Genomic DNA, 26,374 nt, shown 5'->3' with positions numbered 1-26,374 from the left:
CTCCTCCACCCCAACCTCCTTCCCGGAATCCTGCTCCATGCCCCTACACTTCCTCACCAGACCCCTCCCCACTTCTCCCATCAATGACGCCACATCTTCAACTTCCCCAGCCTTCAGACTCCCCCACTCATCCCACCAATGGAACCTGTCCCCTGGTGGCGGGGTGGGGAGGGGGCTTCTGCTGACCCCACAAGCTCGAGCTGCGCTGCATAAAAGCCAGCTCCTGCCCTGCACAACCTGCTCCACCCCTCCTGCTCTTCTCACCCTTCCTAAGAGCACCGCCACTGCTGGTTTCTGAGGCTTAACACCTTGACATCCTCCACAGCACCTCCTCCTCCTTGACTCTGCTCATGAGGCCAAGCTGTGCCCACCCATCTCATGTCAGCAGGGCCAGCCTCTACCCGACTGCACCCCCAAGCCAGGGCCACCAAGTCCCTGCTGCCTGTTACACAGGTCCCCATGCTCCACGCCCTCCACACTCCAGCCCAGGTAGGCAATCTGCGTTCTAAACCTGCTCAACTGCGGGTTCTCCACAGATGACTGTTTAAAGCCCACGCTCCCTAGCACGTGCTTCTGCTAACTCCTCCATTCCATGAACAAAGCTCTACCCAAACCAGACTTCTTGTTGCCAGAACACACCCTGTGTATTCTGACCGGATGCTTTGGGCAGCTCCTCCTGTCTGCAATGGCCTCATTCCACCCACTGACATCCCATCAGTTCATTCCTCAAGTCCATGACACGCAGAAAAGAGAACAGACGGGAGGCTGTTCAAGGTTTTAAAACTCCTCGCGTAACCCTAATGAACTGATGGGTCCGGGAAATGATCATCAGTGGCTCTGGAGACATTGAGATGTTATGGGCATATTGATGGAAACAGACCTACCACCTATGAAGTACCTTCACAAAAACTATTTTAAGATAAAATCTGATCAAGTCTCTAGATTTAACTACCAATTTCAGGAAACAGAGGTGATAAATACATTCAATACCATGAGCATGCAATCAGCAAAATTCAGATTATGGGAAACCATACAGGACAAATTACTCTGTCAGTTTTATTTTATTTTTTTTAAGAGAGAGAGTATGAGGAGGGGAGTGGGGTTGGAGGGAGAGGGAGAGAGAGAATCTTAAGTAGGTTCTATGCCCAGCACAAAGCCCAACACGGGGCTCGATCTCATGACCCTGAGATCATGACCCGAGCCAAAATCAAGAGTCAGATGCTTAACCGAATGCACCACCCAGGTGCCCCTCCATCGTTCTCTTAAAGAAATGCAAAGACAAAGCAAAAAGAGGAGGAGGAGGAGGGAATCTATAGATTACAAGAGACACCATAAAACACATTTCATAGATCTTATCTGGATCCTGATTCAAAGATACTAGATAAATATGAAGGAAGTGGAGAAATTTGAGCATAGCTAAATGTGTGATAATACTGATCAATTACTATTAATATCTTAGGTGTGTCAATGGTGTTGAGGTTAAGTATAAAAATGTCTTTTTGGATGCCTGGGTGGCTCAGTCGGTTAAGCATCTGCCTTCAGCTCAGGCCATGATCCCAGGGTCCTGGGATCGAGGCCCACATCAGGCTCCCTGCTCAGCAGAGAGTCTGCTTCTCCCTCTCCCCTTGCTCCTGCCCCCTGCTCATGTTCTCACTCTGTGTCAAGTATATAAATAAAATCTTTAAAAAAAAAATTTTTTTTGAGGTCTATAATCCGTTATCCAGGGGTAAAATGTCATGGCATCTATAACTCGTATAAGCAAAAAATGACAGACATAATGAAATGTGATCTATGCTTAAGTCTAGGTGATGTGACTGAAGACTCCAAGCCACTTACTCTTTATCTTTTTAATTCTGCTCCTGTAACTAACCTAAGGAATAATCAAACCTGGGAGGAAATATATTGGTTTTCTGCAAAGCACCAAGATATTGGCAATAGGTTTCTTTATTTATAAATAACCCAGAAACAACTGCCAGGCAGTTAAGCACAATAAGGGGACAGTAAAGCACATTATCATTTGCCAACTAGGAGGTTTGCACAGCCCTGAAAAACGATACTTTACTACGATTTCCAAACCACTTGCTAAGCCGTCCACAATGTGTAAACAAAACAAAATAGTTTGGGAATTTTAATACAGAAAAGTTGGAGAATGCTTAAAATGAACGGAAAGAGGCAGAAATAAGTGAAATGTCATTGTCTCCGGGTGTCGGGTTCTTGGCTTTCTCTCCATAATTGGGGCAAAATTACAACTAAATGAGATGGGAAGAGAAATGCTACCCATCTTTCAAGGTCCAACCCAAACATCCTCATGTATGTGAAACATTTTCCAAAAATGGTCTCCGCTAACTGGAAGCTTCTCTTTCCTGAAGTTCATGTGCGGTGTGTTTTCCTTACACATGGCCACCTCCTGCCATACCCGCCCTTGTCCAGAGAATCTGTGTGTTTACCACAGTACCCTGCAGGTGGTGATCTGCAAACTTCTGCTGAAATGCATCCGGTAGCGTCCGTCCACCATCTCTATCTGCTAAATGAAGTTCAAGAACTACCTGGGTCCTGGGTGAACACTGATGAACACAATCCCAAGAAGTAGCACCTCCTTACACTTTGTGCCCTAGGTGTCCCTCCTGCCCTGGTGCAGTCCTGGTCCTACCCTGGGTAAGTTCCCATGCCTGCTCGTTGGAACACATCAGCACTCGGGAGTCGCCAGTCACCGTGTGGTCAGCTCTGTGTACCGTCAGTGCCGCCGACCCCCCCCCCCCCCCAAATCAGAGCTATGCTTTACAGTGACTTCAGTCCAACTACTTCTGCCTCGAACTCCAGTAACAAATCTACACACCCTGCTGAAGGCTTTCAGCTTGTTTCTATGTTTCTACAAACTCAACTACAGCCTATCTTCCTACAAAATGATCTGACTCCGCTATGTCAAACATAAAATGGCACACGTTTCACCTAGTTACTACAGTCTGCTAATAGCCTGGAAGTTACAAGTTTATTGCCTCAAACCAGACTCAAAAGAACAAATTTTTAGCCCAGCGTTACCTAAGAAAACAACAGTACCCACAACATAGAACACCAGCCATACCCATATTAGGTCAATGTTAAGTCAGTCCTCGTGCAGAGGAAGGTGGAGTGTGGCTCACAAGCGCTTATTGACCTCCTCCTTTCCGGACCCCAGCATCTGGTCAAACCCCCATCCAGCTCACAGGCGAGAGTCCAGCCACTTGCTGGCCCTGTTACAGAGTCGGGGGCAATTCTGACTCACGGAGGGCAGAAGCCGCTCAAGACTGCGGGGACGCAGGCCGAGGCCAGGCAGACGTGGTGGGATGGGAACCCAGCGTTACTGAAATGAAAGCATCTGCACCCTTAGATTCCTGCCCTCTCACTCTGACTAGCACAAGGCCACACGAGGGGCAGGCGCACCGCCCCCCCTCCGCTGGGCAGTGAGAACTGCATCCTGGCCCAGCCCTGCTGCGAATCCTCCACGGAACCTTTGACTCCCTCGACACAGCTGCCCCAGCACCATGTCGTCAACAGGGCATCAGAGGTCTGAACCAGAATCCTGCCGAGCCCAAAGCCCAATCTCTTACACCACCCTGAACCGCAAATGCAAAATGAGGCAGCCCGATGTGATCCCTGTGCTCCTCTCTGGGCCCGTAGACTCATCTGGACCCTGGGACAAGATGCTGTGTGCCCAAGAGGTGGCAAGGTGGGTCCTGGGGGTCCAAGACAGTCCACAGACTGCAGGTGAAGAAGATGAGCAGACAGCAGCCCCTGGAGAAGTCCGCTGTTCCTGGAGCACGTAGCACACCTTGCCACACGTGATTCCCACAACGGGCCTCAAGGTCCAGAAGAGAATGGGCAGCACACAAAGGCCACCGGTGTTGCCCGGCTTCTCTCTCACCAAAGTACTGAGGAATCCCAAAATTCTAGCGATTAAAGGAAGGAAGCTTTTGTTGAGGAGATTTCACTGCCCTCCTGAATCATTCATCCCGTGTGCCTTTCCATTAAAAAAGGTCAACTGTTGGAGGGGGGAGGGGGAAAAAAGGGGAATTGTGTTTGAAATCCCCCCCCACCCCGACTGCACATTCGACTCCCTGCAAAGCGTTTCCAGAAAGCGGCCTGCCGTACCTGGGCTCGCACAGGAAGGCTGTGTTCTCACCATCCGCTCTCCAAACAAGCCACTCCCTGAAGGACGGGTGGCAGAACATGCGGGTTTTGTCTCGCCTCTTAATGAGGAAGCAGGAGAGCGCCTCCATCCTCTGCTGGAAGTCCTCCCATCCCTGCTCCCCTTGGATGTGGCCCGCATTAATAGCCTGGAAGATCTGCTCGTCCGTCATGGGGTGGAGGGACGCGAGCGCCACGTTCAAAATCGGAAGCGCTCTCTCGAAGGCGGACTGGGTCATGAACTTCATGTTGCACTGCAGCAGGTAGAGCTCGGACAGCGACACGGGCACCACCTTGTAGCTGGCACTTTTGATGACCAAGTGTCCCCTCTGGAAGAGGTCCAGGGTGAGCTTGAGGTACAGGTAGGAACCGAGGCTCCGCAGCACCAGGTGGCTGCTCACTTTCCCGATCAGGGCGGCGTCGGCCTTGCCGTTCAGGGAGATGTTGCTGAGGATGTCCTGGCTGCTGTGGACCCTGTGCTGGACGTAGGCGTGCAGGTCACTGTGAATGTCTTTGTTGTCCGGGAAGTCATCCAAGGAAAGCTTGACAAATGGCAGCGTGCTTACGATCTCCTGCGGGGGAGGGGGAAAAGAAACCCAAAAACCCACGGTGTCACTCCACAGAGATTTCTTTTTTATGGTAGCTGCATTTCAAACCAGATTCACTAGTTTTCTTTCAAGGAGGATTTTCATGGATTATAGGGACTCATTGTTTTGTATTAAAACATGTAATAGGATAAGTTGAAGATAAAAAGCTTATGTGAAAGAAAGCCTGATGCGAGATCGAATCAGTAATGGCTTTCCCGAGGCCCTCGTCTGAAGCCTCAGGGCCCAGCGAGACGTAAGAGCCCCAAGCAGACACTGAGCTGGCCACACCAGCCAAGGGGCAGCGAGATCCTGAGGTGACCTGATCCCCATAATCCTTACATTGTGCAGAGGTTATACAACAAGGACAGACACAAACCAGTGCTGTGTATCTAAGAACACGGCCAGACACGGAGATAAGAGGCATCCCTCACCATGCATCAGATACGGGGACGGCAGGATGGAGCCAGGAAATCCGAAACTGCCCCAGCCCCAGCCTGCCCTGAGAAAGCTGCCTGCTTCAGACTTCAGTGGAGCCTACCGTCTTTTTTTTTTTAATCTGCTGTTCTTTCAAAGTAAACTTTAAAATGGAAGTATAACATACGAACCATAATTGCATGGTGTCATTAATCTGCACAAAGTCAAACAGATCTGTGTGACCAGCAGCTAGAAACAGAACATGGCCAGCTCCCGGAAGCCCCACGTCGCCTCCTGTCCCACCCCGCCCTAGAGATGAGCGTTATCCTGACATCTCAAAGCAGAGACGAGCCTTTGGTTTTTTCTTTAAACTTCCCACTATCAGTTCTGAAGAATTTAACTCCATGTCCTCATTGAATGTAATAATTGCAGGGGGCAGGCTGAGTATAATTACCCCCATTTTACATGGAGGCTAACGGACCTGTCAAAATTTACATGGCTAGTACAGAAGATACAGGACTCCTGTCCCTTTGCTCTATCGATCGCCAAATTCTGCTTCCTGTGTGATAAATGACTGCAAAGGGTATGAATCAAATGTCCACAAAAACAAACATCAAGCTTGGCTGAGGCCTAATGCCACTTTTAATGAGAAAAGAAAGAACCCAAATGCTATTTTTAAATAGACATCATCATAAAAGGGCAAAAAATCAAAATCTCAGAGTCATATCTTTACTAAAAAAGGACAGGGGTAGAGGGAAGGAGTCAAAGGTTATTAAGATATAATTTAGGGTTCAAATGAAGGGAAAGATGGGGAAGAGAATTAAAAAGAAAGAAAAGAAAAAACATCACTCTTTATCTGGCTGCAAATGGTAGCTCATGCTTAAGTTTCCTGAAAAAATGGACCTTCTTTAAGGCCTTAAAAATCTTCCCTTCCTCTCTTCATTAAAAAAAAAAAACAAAGAAACAAAAAATAAAAACAAAACCCAAAGTCCCACTGCAAATTAACTATCGGCAGGAATAACTTTAAACTCCAGTGGACAACCTGAGTAACATGCAGGGCTGGACACCTGCATTTCGGGAATGCAGGGACAGAGCCATGCTAAGTAAGAGGAGATTTTCCTGACACCTTGATTCATGTGCCTTGGAAGGTAAAAAGGTCCTCGTTTCACCCATTTGAGGCTCTGTGGACTAAATATTTCAAAGTCCTAATATAGTTTTCAATTCAGCAGCTAAATGCTTAATAAGAGTTTATGTTGTTAATCACACCATAACATTTGGGCATGGGGTCTTGTGCAAAGAGATTTGAGAATTCTTTCTTACCTGAAAATTCGCTCTTACAGTCACAATCAACTTCAGCCAGGCAGGAAATTTAGAAATAATTTTGGTAATAAATGAAGAAAGTGTATCTCCATAGTCAGGCTTATGAAATTCAGCTTCATTTAAGCCATCTATCAAGATAATGTATTCTTCTTCAGGAATTTTCTGCTCTAAAGGATAAAATAAATTTTTAATTAAGAAATTATACTTGTCTATAAAATGGCACCAATGCACACTTTAAAGTGTTAGGAAAAACTAAAAAGGTTTATATATCGCAAAAGAAATGGTTCTCACAGAACCATATTTTTCTATTAAATTTATAATGAAAACCAGAGCACACAGCCAAGAGAAAAGCAAATCTTATAAAATAGTGTTCAGAAACATACTGCATTACACACATTAGCAGGATCTCACGCATGTATAGGACACAGTTAGCTCTTCATAAACTCCTGTCACTGGGGTGAGCTATGGCTAAGATAACTAGCACATACGGAGATTAACTCTGGAAAAGACTCCAGGTCCTCCCCATAGCACTCTCTCAGTGCATGTCAGGGAATAAAAACTGACCCTCAAAGGCAAAGCATCTGGCCCAAGGCACACAGCCAGCCAGTGGTGAGAACCTCTCTTTTATGGACTTCTCGAACAGGGCTCTTTCCCACAAGCCTCAATCTAGTTTTCCATTTATTAGCACCAACTTTGTGCCCAGTAAAATGAGGAGGAATGACGACAGATCTGTTTCAATTCCCTTTTCTCCAGCAGAAGTGCTAATACAGGCAGGAAACTAGCTCAAAAGGTGAGGAACAAAAAGGAGAAAGGATAAGAAATGCAACAACCCATAATAGCATTAACATCTCCTATCTTGCTGAATATTTCAAGGAAGGAAGGGAGGAAGAACGAAAGACAAAGAATGAAAGACAGAAAGAACGAAAGAAAAAGAAATCAAAGGACCACTTCTAGAAAAACCTTCAGGTTCAACTCAACTGAGCAGAGGCCCTGAAAAAACATATGCTGGCAGTCGCTCAATTGACCAACCTATTTCCCCGCTAGGTAGGAATGAACATAAAATATGCAGGCCACAGTTTCCAGGGCGTAAGTCCTCTGAATAACCTACGGTGACAAATTAGCTACTCTGGAACTATTCAACTGTGGAGGTAATTCTTTATTAGAGATGCTTCTTTTAAAACGACACCATTCAGGAAGCACTAAAGGACTTTGGGGAGACGGTTCTTGGCAAGAGGAGGAGTACCCAGATTCACCACATCCTCCCCAGGCGCCCACCCTCACTGCCATCCAGGTCCTCTGGAGGACCATCCTGGGGGCTCTGGACTCCTGAGGACAGAGAGGGTGTGGGTGGCTGCTCAGAGGTACCATTTCGTAGGCTTGTGAGCGGTTCCAGCACTCCCCTCCTGAAGGCGGCCACCGGGTCCTGCACGCAGGACCTGAGGCTCAGCATGCTCTGGAGCTGGGGCTCCTTTATCAGCAGGTCCCTGTAGGCAGCCAGCTGATGGGCCCGGCACAGCAGAGCCGCGATGCTGTGCACGAACTCGGGCACCAGGCACGTGTACGTGTTGTCGGCTTGGCAGTAGTGGTAGGCCACGACCTATGGGGGAAGCACAGCCATGAGCATCACCGTCCCCCCTCCACACGCCCCCTCCATAACCCAGTGTTCCCACCCGCCACAGTCACGAAACACACCGCTTCTATTCGCCAGCACTGAGTCATTACTTAGCTTAACTGATTCAGTTATTCTTTCATTCACACGCTTTGCCAAGTTCTGGGCAGACTTTTAATTGTAGCCACAAATCCATCTTGATTAGCGCTAAGATCAGTACATGTTACTCCGTATGGAAAATAAATGAATAAAACTCATTCATAAAACCTAAAGCCTACCCTGGCTTAAAGCAATTCCGAATAATCCCAATGTACTCAGCATCCAGAAGCGCCACATTTACTGCATTTCTGCTTTCACAAACAGCAGCATCTCCTTGGGAAACGCACCTGCTGCTCCCCCAGACCAGGTAAAGTTGGTGGCTAGCAGAGTCACGCTCAAAGCCACAGCTGCTTCCCAGCCCAGGCCAGAGGGCCGGGCAACCTGGCTCAAACCCTCCGCCCCCACACACAACCCTGACACCGTGGAGAAATTCAACAGCAACACACTTTGAAGGACCCAAATCAGAAATCACCAGATGTCTGCCTGTCATGTGAAGGGACACATAGGAGGAGACGGGTTCCTGCCCAGGCCCTGAGGGGATGAGAAGGGCTGCCTTTGTGGGGACGGATGTGAAGTGGCAGCAGGCTGCTTGTTAGAGAGCCCAAGCAAAGTGCCAGATGCAGAAGGGTCTTGGAAGAAAAGTGCCGTAGACATATGAAAACTCTGATACTTTCCCACGTGCGAATGAAAGGAGGAAGGCGGGTATGAGGCAAGAAAGGTGAAAAAGGTAAAACTGTACTTGTGCAAAGTGCTCTCTGCTCTTCAGCAGGCTGTGAGCACCTGCTGTCTCCCTGAGCTCTACACACGCCCAGCCTCACTAGGTCTGGGTCACAGCTGAGGGCAGCACACAGGTTAAATGCCTGGCCAGGGTGACAGACAGTCAAGGGAAGTTCTGGGATAAAGATTCCAGGTCTGCAGACTCTTAAGAACAAGTGGCAAGAGTAGATGTGGCCCATGTGGAACCGTCCTGTGACTTCTGTTTGAGATTAGATTTATCGTCCACACTTGGAGGAAGGCGGATGGCTCTTCCACTGCCCCCTGGACCAATGAGCAGGAACACGGGACGACCCCCAGGGAGACAGCCCGCAGCACGTCTATCGGCACCACGTCTGGCAAAAGAAGTCGGCCGGCCCAACGGCAGGTCATGAGCTCCATCTGGAGCGGTGACAGCTTGTTGTCATTCCATACGGTGAATTTTATAGGCTGTGAGAATATGCTTCTGCCTCAGTTTGTGTGTCTACGTGCGCGTACCAGGCCTTCCACGTAACATGCATCTCTACTGTGGGTCACAGAGCGGTCTGAAAAATCACTGTGCTGGGGTGGCTTTGAAGTCTACACTCCATCCCTCATCTCAGATCACCCATTTTTGACCCGAGGACTACCCCGAATCAGCAGCCAGGGCTGCCTATGCCAGTGAGGAGCGGCTCTCACCTGAGAAGCAGAAGCACAAAGCAAGCATCTGGGGCGAAAAAGCCTCCTTTTCTGTCTCCTGCACCAAACTCACCTCACTAGATGGGATCCCCACTAGAGGCCCCTGACGCCGGCCCCCTCGCGTCCCCCAGCTCCGCTGACTCACACCGCTGCTGCCCGGGGAGACCCAAGCCGGTCAGCAGGAGTGAGTGATGTAACTGCTCGAATGCAGAGCGTGGCCTGTGAACTCGTGACGGATGCTGAGCACATGGGAAATTTCAGAAGGACCCTGATGACTATGCGTCTACAAAGGGAAAGTCAGCTAAGTCCGTTTTATAACATGGCAAGAACCCTCTGACAGAAGGACGCAGGGAACCAAAGTCCCCAGGCAAGGGAACACAGGCGTGGGGGCCTGGATCACGTTCAAGGCTCCCAGCGTCCTGCTCCGGCACCAAGTGAAGGCCAGCATGTGCTTGTAAAGGACGGATTTGTGGTGCCTGTGATACAACCTGCTACTCTGTGGAGTTCTTTCAATCCATCGTTTAAGATGAACAGAAGTCCACTGCCAGTGTCTGGGGAGATTTATTGTCATTAATACCTTTTACTTGGAGCACCCTATCACTATTTTATCAAGAGCTACATTTCTGCATTCTATGCAATTATCTCTGTTTTAAGATCCCTCTTTAAATTCCTTTCTCAGAAGCCAAACTAACAAGTATCCCTCTCTCTCCCTCCCTCTGTAAGGCTCCCCTAGAACAGGAGCAGATTACCTTAGAAGCAAGGTACTTCACTGCATCCTCTCGTGGTCGCTGGCTCTCAGGAGCATCAGACCCAGACCCAGGGGGTGTTTTCGCCGTGTTGCTCACACCTGCAGAAGAACTCGGTGAAAGCAATGGGGTGAAAGGAAGATCCTGGGCGGAATCTGAAGCTGCGGAGAAAGAGACCAATTTCATTATTACAACATCAGAAGAGGGGTACGGTGAGATACTGAACATATTTCCTGATTAGACGCAGAGAGTATTTTAACAGGTAATGAGTAAATAGGATCCCAAATGCAAAGGTCTAAAGGAGAACACAAGTGTCCCCTCTCAGCCCTGTCTCCCATCCACTCAGATGCCCTCCCGGGAGCACTGCTGTTTCTGGTTTAATTAAATTCCTTTTGCTTTAAAAAAAAATATGATCTTTCATGGCTCACTTGTTCCTATTCACCATGTTAGAGATACTTTCTTTTAACAGGCTTATTACACATAAAATAAGACATGACTAGTCAAATATTTAGCTACTATATCCCATATTGAGTTAGTCTTTAGACCTTTGGTAAATCCAGCATAGAGGACAAAGGCTGTGGAGAATGGGATAAAAGAGAATTGTGCACAGACTCCTTCCGGCTGCTTCTGCCAGGAGCCTAACCTGCTTGGTTTTAGGACCCAAACTCCCCAGGGCACCCGATCAGGCCTCGCTGCCCATATGAAGAGGGAGACAGGCTCTACAGCTGGGAGAAGACCAGGGAAGGCTGGCCTCGCCCCAGGGGATGGCTCCTGAGCGCCAGGAGAGATGGGGGCCCTAGAACAGTTCTCCCACGTGCGGTGGCAGATCTGACACGGCAGCTGGAACAACGTGAGGAGAACTGAGAACGGATGTCCTCCATCTACCTTACATTCGATCATCAACTAGACCGGTATCAAACATGTACATACTTTTAGGTGGTGAACCGGGGCTGCTGGAAGCAATCTGCCTCATGCGGCTTCCGTGGCAGCTAAGTGCCACCAACTTAGAAATGATTGCTGTCTTCCCAAAGCCCACGTTTCCAACAACCACGGCGCCTCTGTTTTCTGTCAGTTCTGTGTTCCTCAAGTTTTCTTCTATCTGGTGAAAGAGCCAATCCCTTCCCACAAACACAGAGTCTGTTGTTATGCTTGGTACTTCAAACAACAGCGGTTTCAACAAAATGTCCTGTGGCTTGTAGGGAGCAAATCGTGCTTAGGGGGAAAAAAAAAGAAAAGGATAATTATTTTAGAAGAATGTCATAATTTTATATACTTAAAAACCCAATTTAGCATTGCTTGTATGTTATACTTAGTATTAGCCTTTAGTTTCATGCCACCAGGGATCTGTGTTTCCAATCTGGTTCTATTAATACTTCTGTAATACCTCATTTATAAGCCCTCCTTCCCCCCACTGGTTTTACAAACCGTCCTATTAAAATGACCAGGTAGTTCTGTCATCACAACTCAGGACAAACATGCAGAGAATTAGAGAAAGTGATGCTGGTGGCCAAACCAGGTCTCATCGGTTTGTCTGAAACAGGATCTAAGATGGGTTTCTTCCACTACTGTAGGAGTAAAAGGGAAAGGTGTTTTCCTGGAGACAGGACCCCAGCTCTCATCTGGGTGTGATGACATGTGGCCCCTTCGGTGAGGCTGCGGACCACCCGACTGTGCATTACGGGAGGTGGCCAATGGCCCACAGACCTGAAACACAGCTGATTCTTTGTTGGTGACAAGTGAGTGTTATCCCGTGAGTGTTAAATTACCCCTCACTTCAAAATAACGTACTGCAGAACTATTTTTCAATTCCAGAAACGAGTTGAACACAGATTTTAAGGAAGAAGCCCCAAACCTTTAAGGATGGCCTCCTAGCACACCAAATAGATAAGTTTTTAGCACACACATGTTGTGTTTTTAAATGAGCTGGTTTAAACGCTGGTTAGCACAGATCCTCAACGTTCAGTGAATGCATTCATGATATCCGCTATCCCAGCAGGTGCAAAGATAAGTACCTTTAACTTCCTGTGCCCTACCTCCGGCTGTATTGTGCCACGGCAATCTAATTGATGTTCGAAGAGGGGCATTTCTCTGCCCGTCTAAATAACTCAGATCTTCCAACTTGGTTGAGCTTGTTGCTGTAATATTAAACTCAAGTTTAGTCTTTTCAAAGTTGATTTTATCATCATACCCAAACTACTGTAAGTCATAAATCAGTAAGCAATTTCATTCAGGCTTTCAACAAAATTGACTTCCAGGTAATTTTGGTTCTGTTCGCCCACCCCAGCGTATTTTTTCTAGCAGTGAGGTTAACCGAAAAACAGTAAACACCAAGTGTTCCTCATTCTTAAAGTCGTTGGTGGTATGGTTGCCAGAATTCGCCATCATTCCTGGAAAGAGACAGACTTCACCAAAAACGTTTACGAAGAAAGTTGACCAGCCAAGTGTCACTCAATAGCTGAAGTACTTACTGCAAACACATAGCACGGTCCTAGGGTCTTCTCTGCAGCTCTGGAGAGCCTTCCGTGGTTGCTGGAATTTCAACCTTGTTAATTAAGTGAGCAGAGTCTGCAGTACAATTCCACAGTGCTCAAAGACTGAAAGTCAGCTCCCGACTGTAAAGTAGCCGTGTGGATTTCATCGGAAATAAACATATTCCTAAACTTTGTTTTTCGTATATATTACTCTACTATATTAATTTTTTTAATTCTAAAAAGAAGGAATATTTACCTCTGATCAAATCGATACAACTCACAGTATATAGGTATCAGTTAAAATGCATTAATGCTATTCAAGCATACATACCACTTGGGTTATAAAAACAACCAATACAAAATAATGTTGCTAATTCTTAGCAAATCTTAACAGTAAATACACAATACATGTTTTTGCCCTAAAAGAAAAAAAAAAGAACCTTATTTGCATATACATCCTAGGCCACAATGAGAGAATTCTAAATAAAATTAACCTAATTCGTTTGTGGGTTAAGTGGCCCAACATAAGGTACTGCTGATCCTAGACATATAATTCTCTTCCAGGATAATAAAATATAGGCATCATTTGAGGGTGAGTGGGGAACAGGAGTTCCAAGGGTGAAGGCTTCTAAGGACTGGTGAAATCATTAGTGGAACCAAGCTTCGAGGGAGAAAAGTCAAGCTGGGCCATCTGCTGAAAACCTTCTGGCAGACAGCATCCAGCCACTGACCAGCACCATCTGCTTCATTTGGGTCCTTCCTATTTCCCCTCCTGAGGCTTTCAACCTTTTCTTCTTCACTGTTAGCAAACCACCTGCCCCCGCCCATGACTCCTTCATTCAACAAACATCTGCGTGGCTCCAGTGTTTGGCTCTGTGGGGGCATGTCCCTTCTTTCTGAGCTCTCCAAAGGGCAATCCACCACACCCCCAGTCCCAGGAGAGACATCTGACATCATGACTTCACAACAGCATGCACTAAATGCTCCTGTATCCTTCTGGTGAACATCCACAGTTTACTTACACATCGTGTGCACACTTATGGCAATACCCCACACAAATCTTTCCTATTAGAAAGCTAATTCCTTACCTAGGAATTCCAAATGGACCTAATTTATGGGAATCCAATGGCAGTCTCTAGCTTCTCTCTGGGTCCTTCCCAACTAGGGTGTGTGAAACTTCCCGGACGGCCACCAGGACCAGACTCATCGCCCTGGCTCCCTACAATAATACTGCCTGGAACATACATTTCTGGGCTCGTGCCTGGGACCTGGGATTCTGACCCAGGCCTCTGCAAATGCCCCTCTCCTTACACATCTTACCGTGAATACACCCACATGTTGGAGGCTGAGGGAGAAGGAGCAGCCACAGCTGTAACCCGTAAGCCACGCTCAGTTCAGAGCTGGGACAGCCACAAATATCTGACCTGCTGCTCAGCCCTAGGGAACTCAAAGACACTTGGAGCCTCCAAAGGGTTTCCTATTTCCCTTCTTCTCCTGACCCCTTAGAACACGACATTCAGTTTATAATTTTGTGACAACTGAAAGGATTAAGAACATGAGACTATATAAAGGGCATTCCAAAGAGAGGATTGCAAAAAAGCCCTAGCTTGACACAGATGCAGGAGACGGTGAGGCTGCAAACACCTGTGTTTTCAGATTTCTAGTCACCACAGCTCTGGCTCCCAAGTATGCAACAAAGCGGCCTCACCCACCCCGCACGCAGCTCTGATTCTTGGTTGCAAACATGATTAAGGTGCACTGAGATGGAGTGGCTTGGGGGGGGGGGGGGGTGCTGCAAGCCAGGAGCTGCCGGCTCCCTCTGCTTTCTAAGCCATTGTCAAGGCCACGGAGAGAGACAAGTTGGGACAATGAAGCTTCAGCTGCCTGCTTGGCACTCTGGTGCTCCTCGCCTGGCAGAGCAGGCTACCTGGACCACATTCTGCCTTCTCACACATGTGCACAGTAGATTCTCAGACGTTACTAGAACAATTAGACTCACTTCTGGTATTTAACAACAAAGGTTTTCGAATTCCTCAGCAGGACTCAGGGCTAAGAAAAATCAGAGGTAAAGCAATAGTTTTATGCTGCAATAAACCTGCTACTAACCCTACAGTTAAATTATACATTCATTGCACGTGCGCACGCATACACACACACACACACACACACACACACACTGCATCTAACATGTGAGTGAGAAAGACATTTTGAGATGCTACAGGAAAGGAGAATTTTTTCAGGGGTGGGGTGGGGTGGAGGGAGAAGCAGAAGGAAACTTCCCTAACCTGAACAAAAAAACACCTGTTGAAACACCGTGGACTAACATATTAAAGGTAAATGCCATAAAGTCTAGGCAATGACCAGTTAGAACTTCAAGAAAACTGGCTGGTAATTCTGTTTATTGGTTTCTTGGAAAACTAAACACTGTGTCTGTGATCCACTTAGAAAGCATTTCAAAAGAAAAAATAAGTCAAAAACAGTAGAACCTAATCGACCAACTTCTAGATAATCTAAGATATCATTTTAAAGGCTTCTCATTCTGTTTTCTAACAAAGGAATGAGGTGTCCGTGGCACACATTTGATGTGGTATAAAGTAATAACCCGACTGCAGCATTTGAAACCAAGTCCCTTCCAACAAATACCTTTACAAAGTAAATCTCTGTACAGTGAATCTCCAAACCAACTGATTCTTATGGTCTTTGACATAAGAATTTTACTGTACTAGACACAACAGTGAAGAGACAACCACAACACAGGCTCACTGACAGTAAAGGCTGGCAACCTCAGGAACTTGTTTCCATACCCTCACCCCCCAGGGGAGGTCAGATCCCTGGGGCAGCTGTGAACAGAGGCCTGGCATTCTCTTCCCTTCACCTGCCAGTCCTTACTCTGCCCTCCTATGCCAAACTTAATCGTTTGATGTTTCCCAAATGGCAATTTATTTGTGTTTATGTGGCTCTCCACATGCAAATACTTCCGAGGGATTGCAGTAAATGGTCCTTGACATATTATTTTAATCCTTCTAACACTGAGGGTTGCCTACTGCCTTGTCTGTGCCGGCTGGCCTTCTAATCACTAGACAAAGTGCTACGCACAGTCTACACAACCTGAATCTTTTATTCTTTTCAATGATACGTGGAAAAATCTTGCCACGACTTCTGAACTGAGGTTCAGTTTTAGGGGTAAGGAAGGTGGGCAGTGAAGACTCTCCCAGACTCTTAGCTTGTTAATGGATTCCATGAGGTAAGGAACTTGCTTATTTCCAAAATAAGCTTTTCGTTGATAACACTTGCAACACAGAAGAGATGAGCAAGCCCATTAGGCCAGGCAGCCACCGCTCAAACCCAGAGGTAAAACCCTCCCATTCCACAGGAGGTCTAGCCTGAATGCGTACATAAGACACTAACGAATGAGCACAGCAGAAATCCGAAAGCCCTGCTCTATAATCACCACGTTCTCCTGGAAAAACTCAGCTCCTACTCACTGTCACTCCACATGGCAGGAGACCGACCACACAAAAGAGCATCGGGCAGAAAACATAACCCCAAATGGGGGGCTTTCAACACTATGAATGTATTAATGTGTTTACTAATTTTAAAATAGCTTGATTAAATTAAATACAAGTTTGCTATTTTGTTGAAGTCAATACAACTATCAAGTTCCAGGATCGTACAAACGAACTGTTCATTCTAACTAGGCAGATGCGGTATAAAAGGCCTTGGGTACGACATACTGTGCTGTCGGTAGCAGGGGAGTGATGGGAGGGCATAAAAGCTTCTGTAAGAACCATCACTCAATACACATGATGCTCCCCAGAACTTCTCTCTGGCAGACACGCCAAATCCCTCTTCTGGAACAAGGCCATTTACTTCCTTTGAAAGTGAGTTAGAGCTGCCTCTCAAAACTTTTCCATTAGGGCCATTTATGTATCAGCTGCTTTTGAGTTCCAATGAAAAAAAAAAAAAATGCCCCACAACAACCAGACTGGCCTGCCACATCCCCAAGGAGCAGTACAGAAAAATCCTTTGATGTAGGGGGAGAGAACCTGGGTCTTTGTGTTAGTAGAGGAGAAGTTTCAAGTGCTATGTTGGTGACGAAGAAGGACTGAAACCAGGGCATTTCTACATTCAACCTTAGAGCACGGAGTTTAGAAACTCAGGACCGTAAAAGCAGGCAGGACAGCTCAGAACCAGAGTTCTTTTCTTCGCCCACCCCACTGCTCTCCTTGCTTGACGAACACCCTCTAACAACTAGCAACCGTCACCCCTTTTTGTGTCCTCATTTTGCTCCAGCTGCCTCAGCCTGCTGCGGGGCACTTGCCTTGCCTGCCTGCATTCCCTCGACTGAGAAACCTCACTTCGACCGAGTATGTTCTAAGCTGTGAGCTCACTTGTAACTGCATGATACAGAAAGTGGATTAGAAATTCTCGGAGCTGATATTAACAAACTCATTCTAAATAAGGATTCCTGTTTACAGAGATGTAATAAAAAGTTACGAATTTACTCAGGCTTAAAATATCAAAAACAAGGACACAGTTTTTGGCACTTTCTTCCTTCATACACAAAAGAGCTGTAGAGTCTAAATATTAGTTTTACAGAATTCCAGAGTGGAAGGATCACTTAAAGACCATTAAGGACAGCCTTATCATGTTTACAGATGGGAAAACGGAGACCTAGACGAGATAAGTGCCTGGTCCACGATCACAAAGCTGGCTTGTGTCTGGATCAGATTCCCAGGTGGAGAGAGTGAACATGGGGCACCTCAGACCCAGTGAGATAACCCTCCTGGAGAGAGGCATGGCCTTACCTGCAACTGAGTTGGGCCGTGGCATTACTAGCGAGTTGGAGCTCTGAGAATAAGGGACCGGACCATCTCCAACTGAGGCTTCAGTTTTGGGCAGCACGCTCTCCGCTGACCCAGGGGGCTCCTCTTCTGCCACTGGGGAGCAATTATCTGCCCTGCGATCATGAAGCACTCCTTTCTGTACCCCTAACCTTAGGCTTCCGTCCTTATTCCATTCCAAACTGGAGCCACTCCGGTCATCATTTTCGGATGAACTTGTAATTGTGGCTGAAATGAGAGACCAAAATACTTTGAAGGAGGCCAGCATAGCTGGGGCTGTTGAGAGTTAACACAAGCACACTGCCCTCCCCATGATGAATGGAAACTTTTCCGGTCCATGCAGATTTTTATCAAAGTATGTTTTATACAGCGTATTTTGGTAAATTAGAGGAATGTTGCTTATCAAGGAAAATAAACTAAGCCATTCTACAGGGGAGGGGAAAAAAAGCTGGTAAGATAATGAAAAAGCTGCCTAAAAGTATCTGAGAGTTAACAGTAAATCTACGTAATTTAGAGATGATGTATCTTCTCTTTTTAACAAAGATAAATTGCTCACAAAAGAATTCATATCTCATTAAATTCCTTTGAACCTATAAATATCTTTTCCCAAATTAATATTTACATAAAGGGGGAGGGAACAAGGCGATACAATGGTTAATGCAGAAAAGATGGAGGAGAAAGTCTATGAAAACAAAAATAGAACTACAGAGTCAAGCAGAGAATTTGATCCTTAGCATGAAACTTTGTAACAGCTGTTCAAGATGAACTGGAGAGAGTGACCGGACTTTATTCCTTTAGCAGCATGGAGTAGAAGACCTCCCGGCACACAGAAAACAAGCATGGGAAGGGATGCTGGACTGCAGAATTATAATTTAGCCTCTAAGAAAGAAAGCCAGCATGGAAAACCATCTTGGCAAAAGGGGAGGAATATGACGCAAGCACACAGCAATATTCACCCTACGTGGCTTCTACAAACAGCCCCTTCCAATTCAAACACCTGAGCCCCCTGCAAGCCCCGGTTACCATGGACCCAACACTGGCTTGTGTCCTTGAGAACAAGGGCCATGTCCTCTGACCCCTTTGCGTTCCCTGTTGGGATCCGCACAGCCCAGGCCGCTAACGGACAGAGCCAATGGGATGCCGCAGAGCAGAGTGTCTGGAGAACTGGGCCACCTGGATTAAGCTCCTTCATCCACAAAACCTGATGACACACACTAGCAGCGGGCTTGTGAATGAGCTCCAACAGCCTCTTATCCAGGATCAAAGGGTCTGAGTTTTATTTTGTTTATTTTTACGATGCTCTTTGAAAGGTTTACAAGTAAAGACAAAACAATTTCCTCGCTGTGACCGCAGGATGTCCCGTCACAATTCTAAAATGGTCTTTACTCCTGCTGCTCCAGGCTGCATTCATCATGCACTGCTTGCCTCCCTATTCAAACATCCTTCCTTTGTGCTAAGCCTCGGACTATCTACCTCGATCTGGTATCTCCCTCTTCTGAGCAGCACAGCACCTGGCACATACTAAGCGCTCAAAATATGTTTGCTTGGGGCGCCTGGGTGGCACAGCGGTTAAGCGTCTGCCTTCGGCTCAGGGCGTGATCCCGGCGTTATGGGATCGAGCCCCACATCAGGCTCCTCCGCTAGGAGCCTGCTTCTTCCTCTCCCACTCCCCCTGCTTGTGTTCCCTCTCTCGCTGGCTGTCTCTATCTCTAATAAATAAATAAAATCTTTAAAAAAAAAATATGTTTGCTTATTCAGTGAATAAGCAAATGAACACACGTCTCTTCCAACTGTGGCCAGAGACACTACACTTAATCTCGTTTTTGATTTAGGACTCGAAATTCTGTCTCCAACCAAAATCTAAGTGGATTTGGGGTGGGCCCATCACTGGGCGTCTGCCATTACTCCCAGAATTTCCAAGTATTCTATCAACAGTATTAAAACTAATTTCTCCATCTATTTGGAATCAATCACAGTCTTGTGTGTTTTTTTAAGTGGACCATTCATATGAGCATAAGTATAGCAAGTATGACTCTTTCTACCCTGAAAATGCTGGTGGTGGTGGTAACAGCAGCCGCTAACATGTACTTAAGGTTACTGAATGTCAGGGACTGGCTAATGCTTCGTAGGAAGACTCTAATTTATTAACGAGATCATTGTTTATTAAGTATTAATGGTAACCTTGTTAATAAGTTGTGACTGTGATTGTTACAAGCCTTCCTTTGTAAGTCCAGTGTTTGGGACTCAGAATGCTTTCCCACAGACATAGTTAGGTTCCCAGGCTACCCCAACATCGAAGTTACAGGAAAAGTGTCAGAGTGGGGGGTGACTTGTTTGGTTTTATTTTGTGGCTTTTTTAGTTTGGGGCACATACTCGTAAGGGAAAAAAGCCACAGAAAATCAAAGTGATGTTTCTCCTCATTCGCTTTCCGTAAGTGCCATGCACTGCAGAGTGAAGCCCCAAGAATCTGAGTCCTGGGTCAGACCTCAAGCAGTGGGAACAGGAACTGGGACTTCCCTACCTCCTGCGGCAGTCACAGCAGCAGAAGCGGCATTATGGAGCAGGGACAGCCTGGTCAGGGGTCCCAGACCCCAGGGACTGGCTGAAGGACCTGCTCCAACCATACAGCCACACGTGCCCAGGTACTGAGGAGGAAAGTGGGGGGGGGGGGGGGGAGGAAAACACCCAGCTGCGGGAACAGGAGGGAAGGGAAGTCCAAGATGGGGTTGCCATTTCAAAAGGGGCCTAAGTTTATAATGTGTTTCTAAATAGGAGACTCTCCCAAGTGCCCTCCTGATGTTCAGCGAAGACACACATTGCACTGGGCAGGGAAGCGAGCAGCTCTCAAGCCACAGGCCCTCCCACTAGGATTGCCCCACTTCGCCATGTTCTTCCCTGCCATCCAGGGCCAGAGGCAGCCCACACGGCCTGCAGCCCCACAGCATATTTTCCTCTTAGTTCAGGCACAATTAAGCCCTAATGCAGACTCAAGGGGGCAGATGAAGGCCCAACACGTTTCCCCATATGACCCAAGAAACACGCCAAATAGGGCAGCTCCACAGTCACCAAGAAAGAGAAGCTGGTTCCTAAAACAAAGGACAGGCTACTCAAAAATACCAATTTTTCTTCCAGGCTACCAAATTCGAACTCCTAATTCAGTTAACCAGTCACCTTCAAGTTAACATACACACACACACACACACACACACACACACACACACACACACACAACTACAGCAACATCTTCACTATGACGACTTAAAAAAAAAACAAACTCAAAAAACTACGTGACATTTGACATTTTCTGGAGACGCGGATAATCTTTCAAGTTCCCTAACAACTCAAACATTCTAACACTTTATTCCATCAACCAGTACAGATGCCATCTTTTCTCCATTAAGACTTGCCATCATCATTCAGACGGGGGCTCTACCACTGCATGTAACCCAGCACTCGGTTACATGAGTGATCCATCAGGTCTCAAGTTTTATTGGGTTAAAAGTTAAGTTTTGCTTCTCGCAATTTAGTATTGCTTTAGGTCTGGTCCTGCTCATTGATTTACATGTGCTACTTCTGACTCTATCATTTGAAAACTCCTTAACCAGGGACAGCACACATTCTCTTCCTCTGTAGTAAATGGCACATTTAACTAGACCTACTGGTGCATGGGGTTATACTACTTCCAAAGCACGTCCAGCACATGGCAGGACATACACATGATCACCACAACCCTGGAGAAGAGGTAGACAGGCTGAGAGCCATCAACCTAGCTTTACAGATATGGAACAGACTTGGGAGAAACTAATCTCTCTTCCTCTATATCTTGCTTTCCCTCCCTCCTTCTCTCTCTCCACACACACACACACACACACACACACAGGCAGGTCTAATACCAGCCTTTCTGCCTGCCCATGTACTATATTAAAACTCCCTTTGCCTTGCATAGCTCTCAACAAGCCAAAGTTCTTTAAGAGTCTGTGACTAAAAAGTATTTTGCAGTTCATGAAGTCTGCCTTGTTAAAAACAGTAGTCCCCAGGCAGGGGCTAGTGGAGAAAAGCCAGTCATGGGTGCACAGTAGCTGGGACGAAGTTACCAGTTGACCAGGAGGTGGGAGAGACAGATAGACCTACTCAGTCGTTAAATGTTTTGCTGTATAAAGTACTGCAATAAAACTGTATTCCTTCTCCTTCCCAGCTTTCCTGCACCCCCTTCTTTGCCCACTGAAGGTACTTTCATATGTTGAATGTATACTTAAAATAGAATTTTTAAAAAATCAGTTTAAGTTTGGGCCCCAATAAGTTGTTTGGTAGGATCCAAATCAAGTTGCAGGTTTAAAGGAACATTAAGAAGGAAATTAAAACAATCACAGTTTTAGTCCAGAATTGTTTAGGGACTAAGGGCCTTTGACGTCAAACGGACAGCACACAAGAACAGAATTCATCTGCCTTTGAGATGGAGAAAAGTCAAGAGGTAGAAAGTGCAAAGGGCTTGGGTTCAAACTTTGGCTTCTCCCCCCGAGGACCTACAAAGGGTAAGTTCCTCCAGGCCGAATACTGGGAATGGGCATGGTTTTTGTCTTTACTTTACTTAACATCAACTTTTGTATTTGAGCTTCTCTCTTTCTTTTTTTTTTTTTTTAAGATTTTATCTATCTGAGAGAGACAGTGCGTGCGCACAAGCTTGGGGTGAAGGGGGAAGAGGCAGAGGGAGAAGCAGACTCTCCGCAGACCAGGGAGCCCAACAAGGGGGCTCAATCCCAGGACCCTGGGATCATGACTTGAGCCGAAGGCAGCTGCTTAACTGACTGAGCTACCCAGGCACCCCTGAGTTTCTCTTTATACTGGCTACTAGGATTTGTCAAGCTTCCTACCCACTGATAAGCAAAATGAAAAAGTCTAACGAACCTCACTCCCAGCTTCATCTTTTCTCCTGTATTATTTTTTACTGAAGTATAAACGAATTAGTTTCAGGTGTACAACACAGTGATTCAACAATTCTATCCATTATGCTGTGCTCACCGCAAGTGTAGCCACCTCCGTGTCCATACGACACTACTACAAGACCACTGACTGCATTCCCGATGCTGTGCCCTTCATCCCCATGCCTTACTCATTCCTGAACTGGAAGCCCGTACTGCCCTCTCCCCATTCCCCCACCTCCCTCCCCTCATTCACTTACTCTTACTTCCTTTTCTCAAGTCAGACCTTCATGGGAGAAAAAAAACAAAACAAAAAAAAAAACAACTTATTTTACTAAATGTCTATTTGTAAGCATTTCAAATGCACTGGGGAGGAATTAAGTATAAAGTAGCCTTGGGAAATAACAGCAGTGGCTACCATGAATATATTAGTGTTTACTATGTATGGGCTGTGTTCTAAGCCCTTGTCATATCTCAGCTCACTGAAAACTCCTACTGGACCCATAGCCAGGAAGCTCCATGAGGCCTAAAGCCTTGCCGCGGTGTTCTGCACTGTTCTGATCACACCACACCACCAGAAAAATCTGAGCATGCACCCCAAATACATGCATTTACAAGTTAGGTACCTGCAGTACCCTAATTTATAATACATAAAAAATTTTGAAGAGACTTTCCTAAAAAAACCAGAAATGACGTTTTCTTCAAGCACTCCATAGATGGTCCTGCATTCTCCGTTTTCAAAGCCAGGGCTCTATGAAGAGAGTCCTTCGTCCTTCCCTGGGTTGTGGAGAAAATGAGACACAAGGGCAGGTATGTAAAGTGTCTCATACCTCATGAATGTTTTCCTCCCCATACAAGTGCAAATAAAGCAGCACTGAAAAAACAACCATTTTTTAACTTCTCTATTCAGTTTAATGGTTGACACAGAGTTTAAATGTTAAAACACTGGACCAATGAATTAAGCTCAAACAAAGAAAGGACATAATGGTTGCTTAGAGAAACAGGAGAAAGGAATGAAAAAAGAAAATCCAGCCGCTGCAGATACCGCCTTTGACCTGACAGGATAAAGATCACTAACAACTTTGGAAGGAGAAGCCAGAGTCTAAATGAGACTGGGTAAGGAGCAGAGAGAAAAGTCAGGGAAGCACCGTGCCCAATACCCTGGCCTTCCTGGCCTGTCAAGATTCCCTTCTTCCCTCACTCGCCCCCAACATCTTACACACAGTTCCGGCTGCCATGACAGGTTTTGGATTTCCCAAGTGAGGAAGGAAGGACTGCAGAGATGAAACCAGGATTGCTGCCTGAAACCTTCAGACAGAAAGGCCAGACTGGGCTTCTTCTCCCTTCCCCCACCCTGCAAGCTAACCAACCACATAGGGAACAGAGGCGGCTAACCTGGACGGACTGCTTTTACCTCCCCCAGCCCAGCAAGGAGAGGACTCCAGGGAAGGTGGCCTGAGTTACCTCTGGATCCAGGGGACTTTCTGGCTTCTCCGTGCACAGCTTCTGGGAGACCACAGTTGGCCTGTATCAAGCACCGCAGAGCCCTGCTCTCCTTCTGGCCCTGCCAAGGGGCGCTGTGCTTTGGCTTGTGGCAGACAGATCTCTGTACCACATCTCCGGCTCAGTGCTCCTGGCATTGCGCAAGCCACGCTCTGCTAGGACATGCAGCGGGGCCAGAGACCCAAGCCATGCTGCACAGCAGTGTCTGCCTGTCCCTTGGGTTGTGAAAACCCCTCAAGGATCAGCAGGGACAGGGAACTGGAGGAGGGCCACACTGCCCACACACAGTCTGACACAGCCTCCAGAGAAAAGCCTGTGGATCTGTACAACGTGGAATTTCCTAGCGACAACACCCAATGCCGTGTTTCAGTAAAGCTTCGCCTAACCTGTATACTGAAGGCATGGACACTGGAGATTCAGACATAGTCCAGTGACTCCACAGAGTTCTGGACTCTTCCAGAAAAGAGCACAAGGCACTATCAGTGGTTGGTATTATTATGCACCTACAGCATACCTCTTCCATTAAGAGGTGTCAATCACCCTTCTCAGTAACTGACAACTTGTCCAGGTCTCCAAGGGCAGAAGACTACTCCTTGGTTTCACAGGTGGACAAGTTTTGAAACAGATACTGTACCTGAGCTTTACTGTACCAGTACTGAACAAACTTGCTCCTGGTACACAGCAGTGCCAATAAATGCTTGCCACACTGACAGAACAGCCGTCTGAAGGGGCGCCTGGGTGGCACAGTCGTTAACTGTCTGCCTTTGGCTCAGGGTGTGATCCTGGCGTTCCGGGCTCGAGCCCCACCATCAGGCTCCTCCACTAGGAGCCTGCTTCTTCCTCTCCCACTCCCCCTGCTTGTGTTCCCTCTCTTGATGGCTATCTCTCTCTCTCTCTCTGTCAAATAAATAAATAAATAAATAAATAAATAAAATCTTAAAAAAAAAAAAAAAAAAAAGAACAGCCATCTGAAGAATCCAACCACAGTGTGAAGGAATACAAGTACAGCAGGCATTCTGCTGCCTCGAATCATCGCTACAGATTTCTTTCCCACATTAAGTATATTATGAATTATATATGTAAAGGCAAATCTTCCTCCTTCACCCAAGAGATTAAAAAAAAAAAAGCTTCTATAATTGAGGATGATTTTTTAAATTGCAAGCAATGTAGCAAAATGAATATTAACACAGATCTGAAACACTCTAAATAGTTATTACCAAATCAATTTCAAAGCATTTCAATTTAGTAGCAAGCAGGGCAATACAAGTGGCAACAAAGCAGGATTAGCATAAAACCAAAAGGGCAGGACTTACAACAAGTTAAAAATGAAAATAAAATACAATTAATTCCTCTTTGTAGGCCTCTCTCAGCATCTGATCATCTCCCTTGGGACACAAAGTCCAGGAAATAAAAGGAACAAAAGGTCTCTAGCTACCTCTGGAATCAATTTCATTTTACAAGCCTAGGAGGGAGTCAAGTCACGGGAAGATAAAAGTCAGCCCACGATAAACTTTGTTTTAATATCCTAAGCAACTGGCCAGAAAAACAAATATTATCAAATTCAAGTAAGCACCAGCAGGATACTAATCAAGTACCCAGTATTTCCTGCAAGCCACTTTTGCACAAGAAATGTCTCTGTGAAGGTGTTCCCCTAAGTTATACCCACCTTCCAGCTTCAAAGGGAGAAAGAGCAAACCCAAGCCACACCCTCCCTCCCCACCAGAGCAAGAGGAAAGGCATCTCCTCAAAGCTCTCTGGCCTGGTGGAATGTGGTGGATCAGGTGCTGGGAAGCTGGGCAGGTGAACAACACACCTGCTCTGTGTGGGAGATGTGGACACCGTCCACTCAGAATACCCCTCCTCCTTCGTGGGGCTGTCCTAACACCAACTCTCAAAAAGAAACAGATCTGGGATACTACAAAAGTAATTTGAAGATTGTAAATGTCAGCAGGTACAAGCAGATAGTAAAGAAGGGCCCAGAAGGAACAGATGACTAACTTTTAACAGCCTCTTACTCAGCCAGAATTTTTCTAATTGCTACCTCCAAGTCCTTCTCCTGGGCACATCCATTATCAATACATAGGAAGAATTTTTTTTTCTTTTTTTTAGATCTTGATAGGAAGGCTGAGTTTCGTTTGTTTCTCCCCATCCAATATCCATTCCCTTTCTTACTAAATAGAGCAATAATCCATTTTTTAAAACACACACACACACACACACACACAATGATATGGACACAAAAACTAAACAATATGTTTTAATCAAA

The 26,374-nt window shown here is 46.3% G+C and overlaps 1 protein-coding gene across 11 annotated transcripts in view; it reads right to left on the bottom strand.

Annotated features, from left to right (window-relative positions):
• Positions 1-26,374, bottom strand: part of TANC1 (tetratricopeptide repeat, ankyrin repeat and coiled-coil containing 1) — a 227,096-nt gene that overhangs the window by 41,477 nt on the left and 159,245 nt on the right. For 8 of the 11 annotated variants that reach the window (XM_048214539.2, XM_048214535.2, XM_057318058.1 and 5 more), the window contains 7 exons: positions 17,650-17,913; positions 12,383-12,505; positions 11,301-11,582; positions 10,374-10,531; positions 7,851-8,082; positions 6,486-6,652; positions 4,129-4,736 (listed from right to left, as the gene is read on the bottom strand). In XM_048214539.2, coding sequence (XP_048070496.1) covers positions 4,129-4,736; positions 6,486-6,652; positions 7,851-8,082; positions 10,374-10,531; positions 11,301-11,582; positions 12,383-12,505; positions 17,650-17,913 — 1,834 coding nt within the window. The remainder of the gene's footprint in view (positions 1-4,128; positions 4,737-6,485; positions 6,653-7,850; positions 8,083-10,373; positions 10,532-11,300; positions 11,583-12,382; positions 12,506-17,649; positions 17,914-26,374) is intronic. The other 3 variants (XM_057318071.1, XM_044380210.3, XM_057318073.1) reach the window with 2 other exon arrangements.

This window comes from Ursus arctos, unplaced genomic scaffold, assembly GCF_023065955.2.
Source record: "Ursus arctos isolate Adak ecotype North America unplaced genomic scaffold, UrsArc2.0 scaffold_1, whole genome shotgun sequence".
Lineage (NCBI taxonomy): Eukaryota > Metazoa > Chordata > Mammalia > Carnivora > Ursidae > Ursus > Ursus arctos.
Note: the sequence above shows the minus strand (reverse complement) of the source record. Positions and strands in the feature narration are given on the sequence as shown.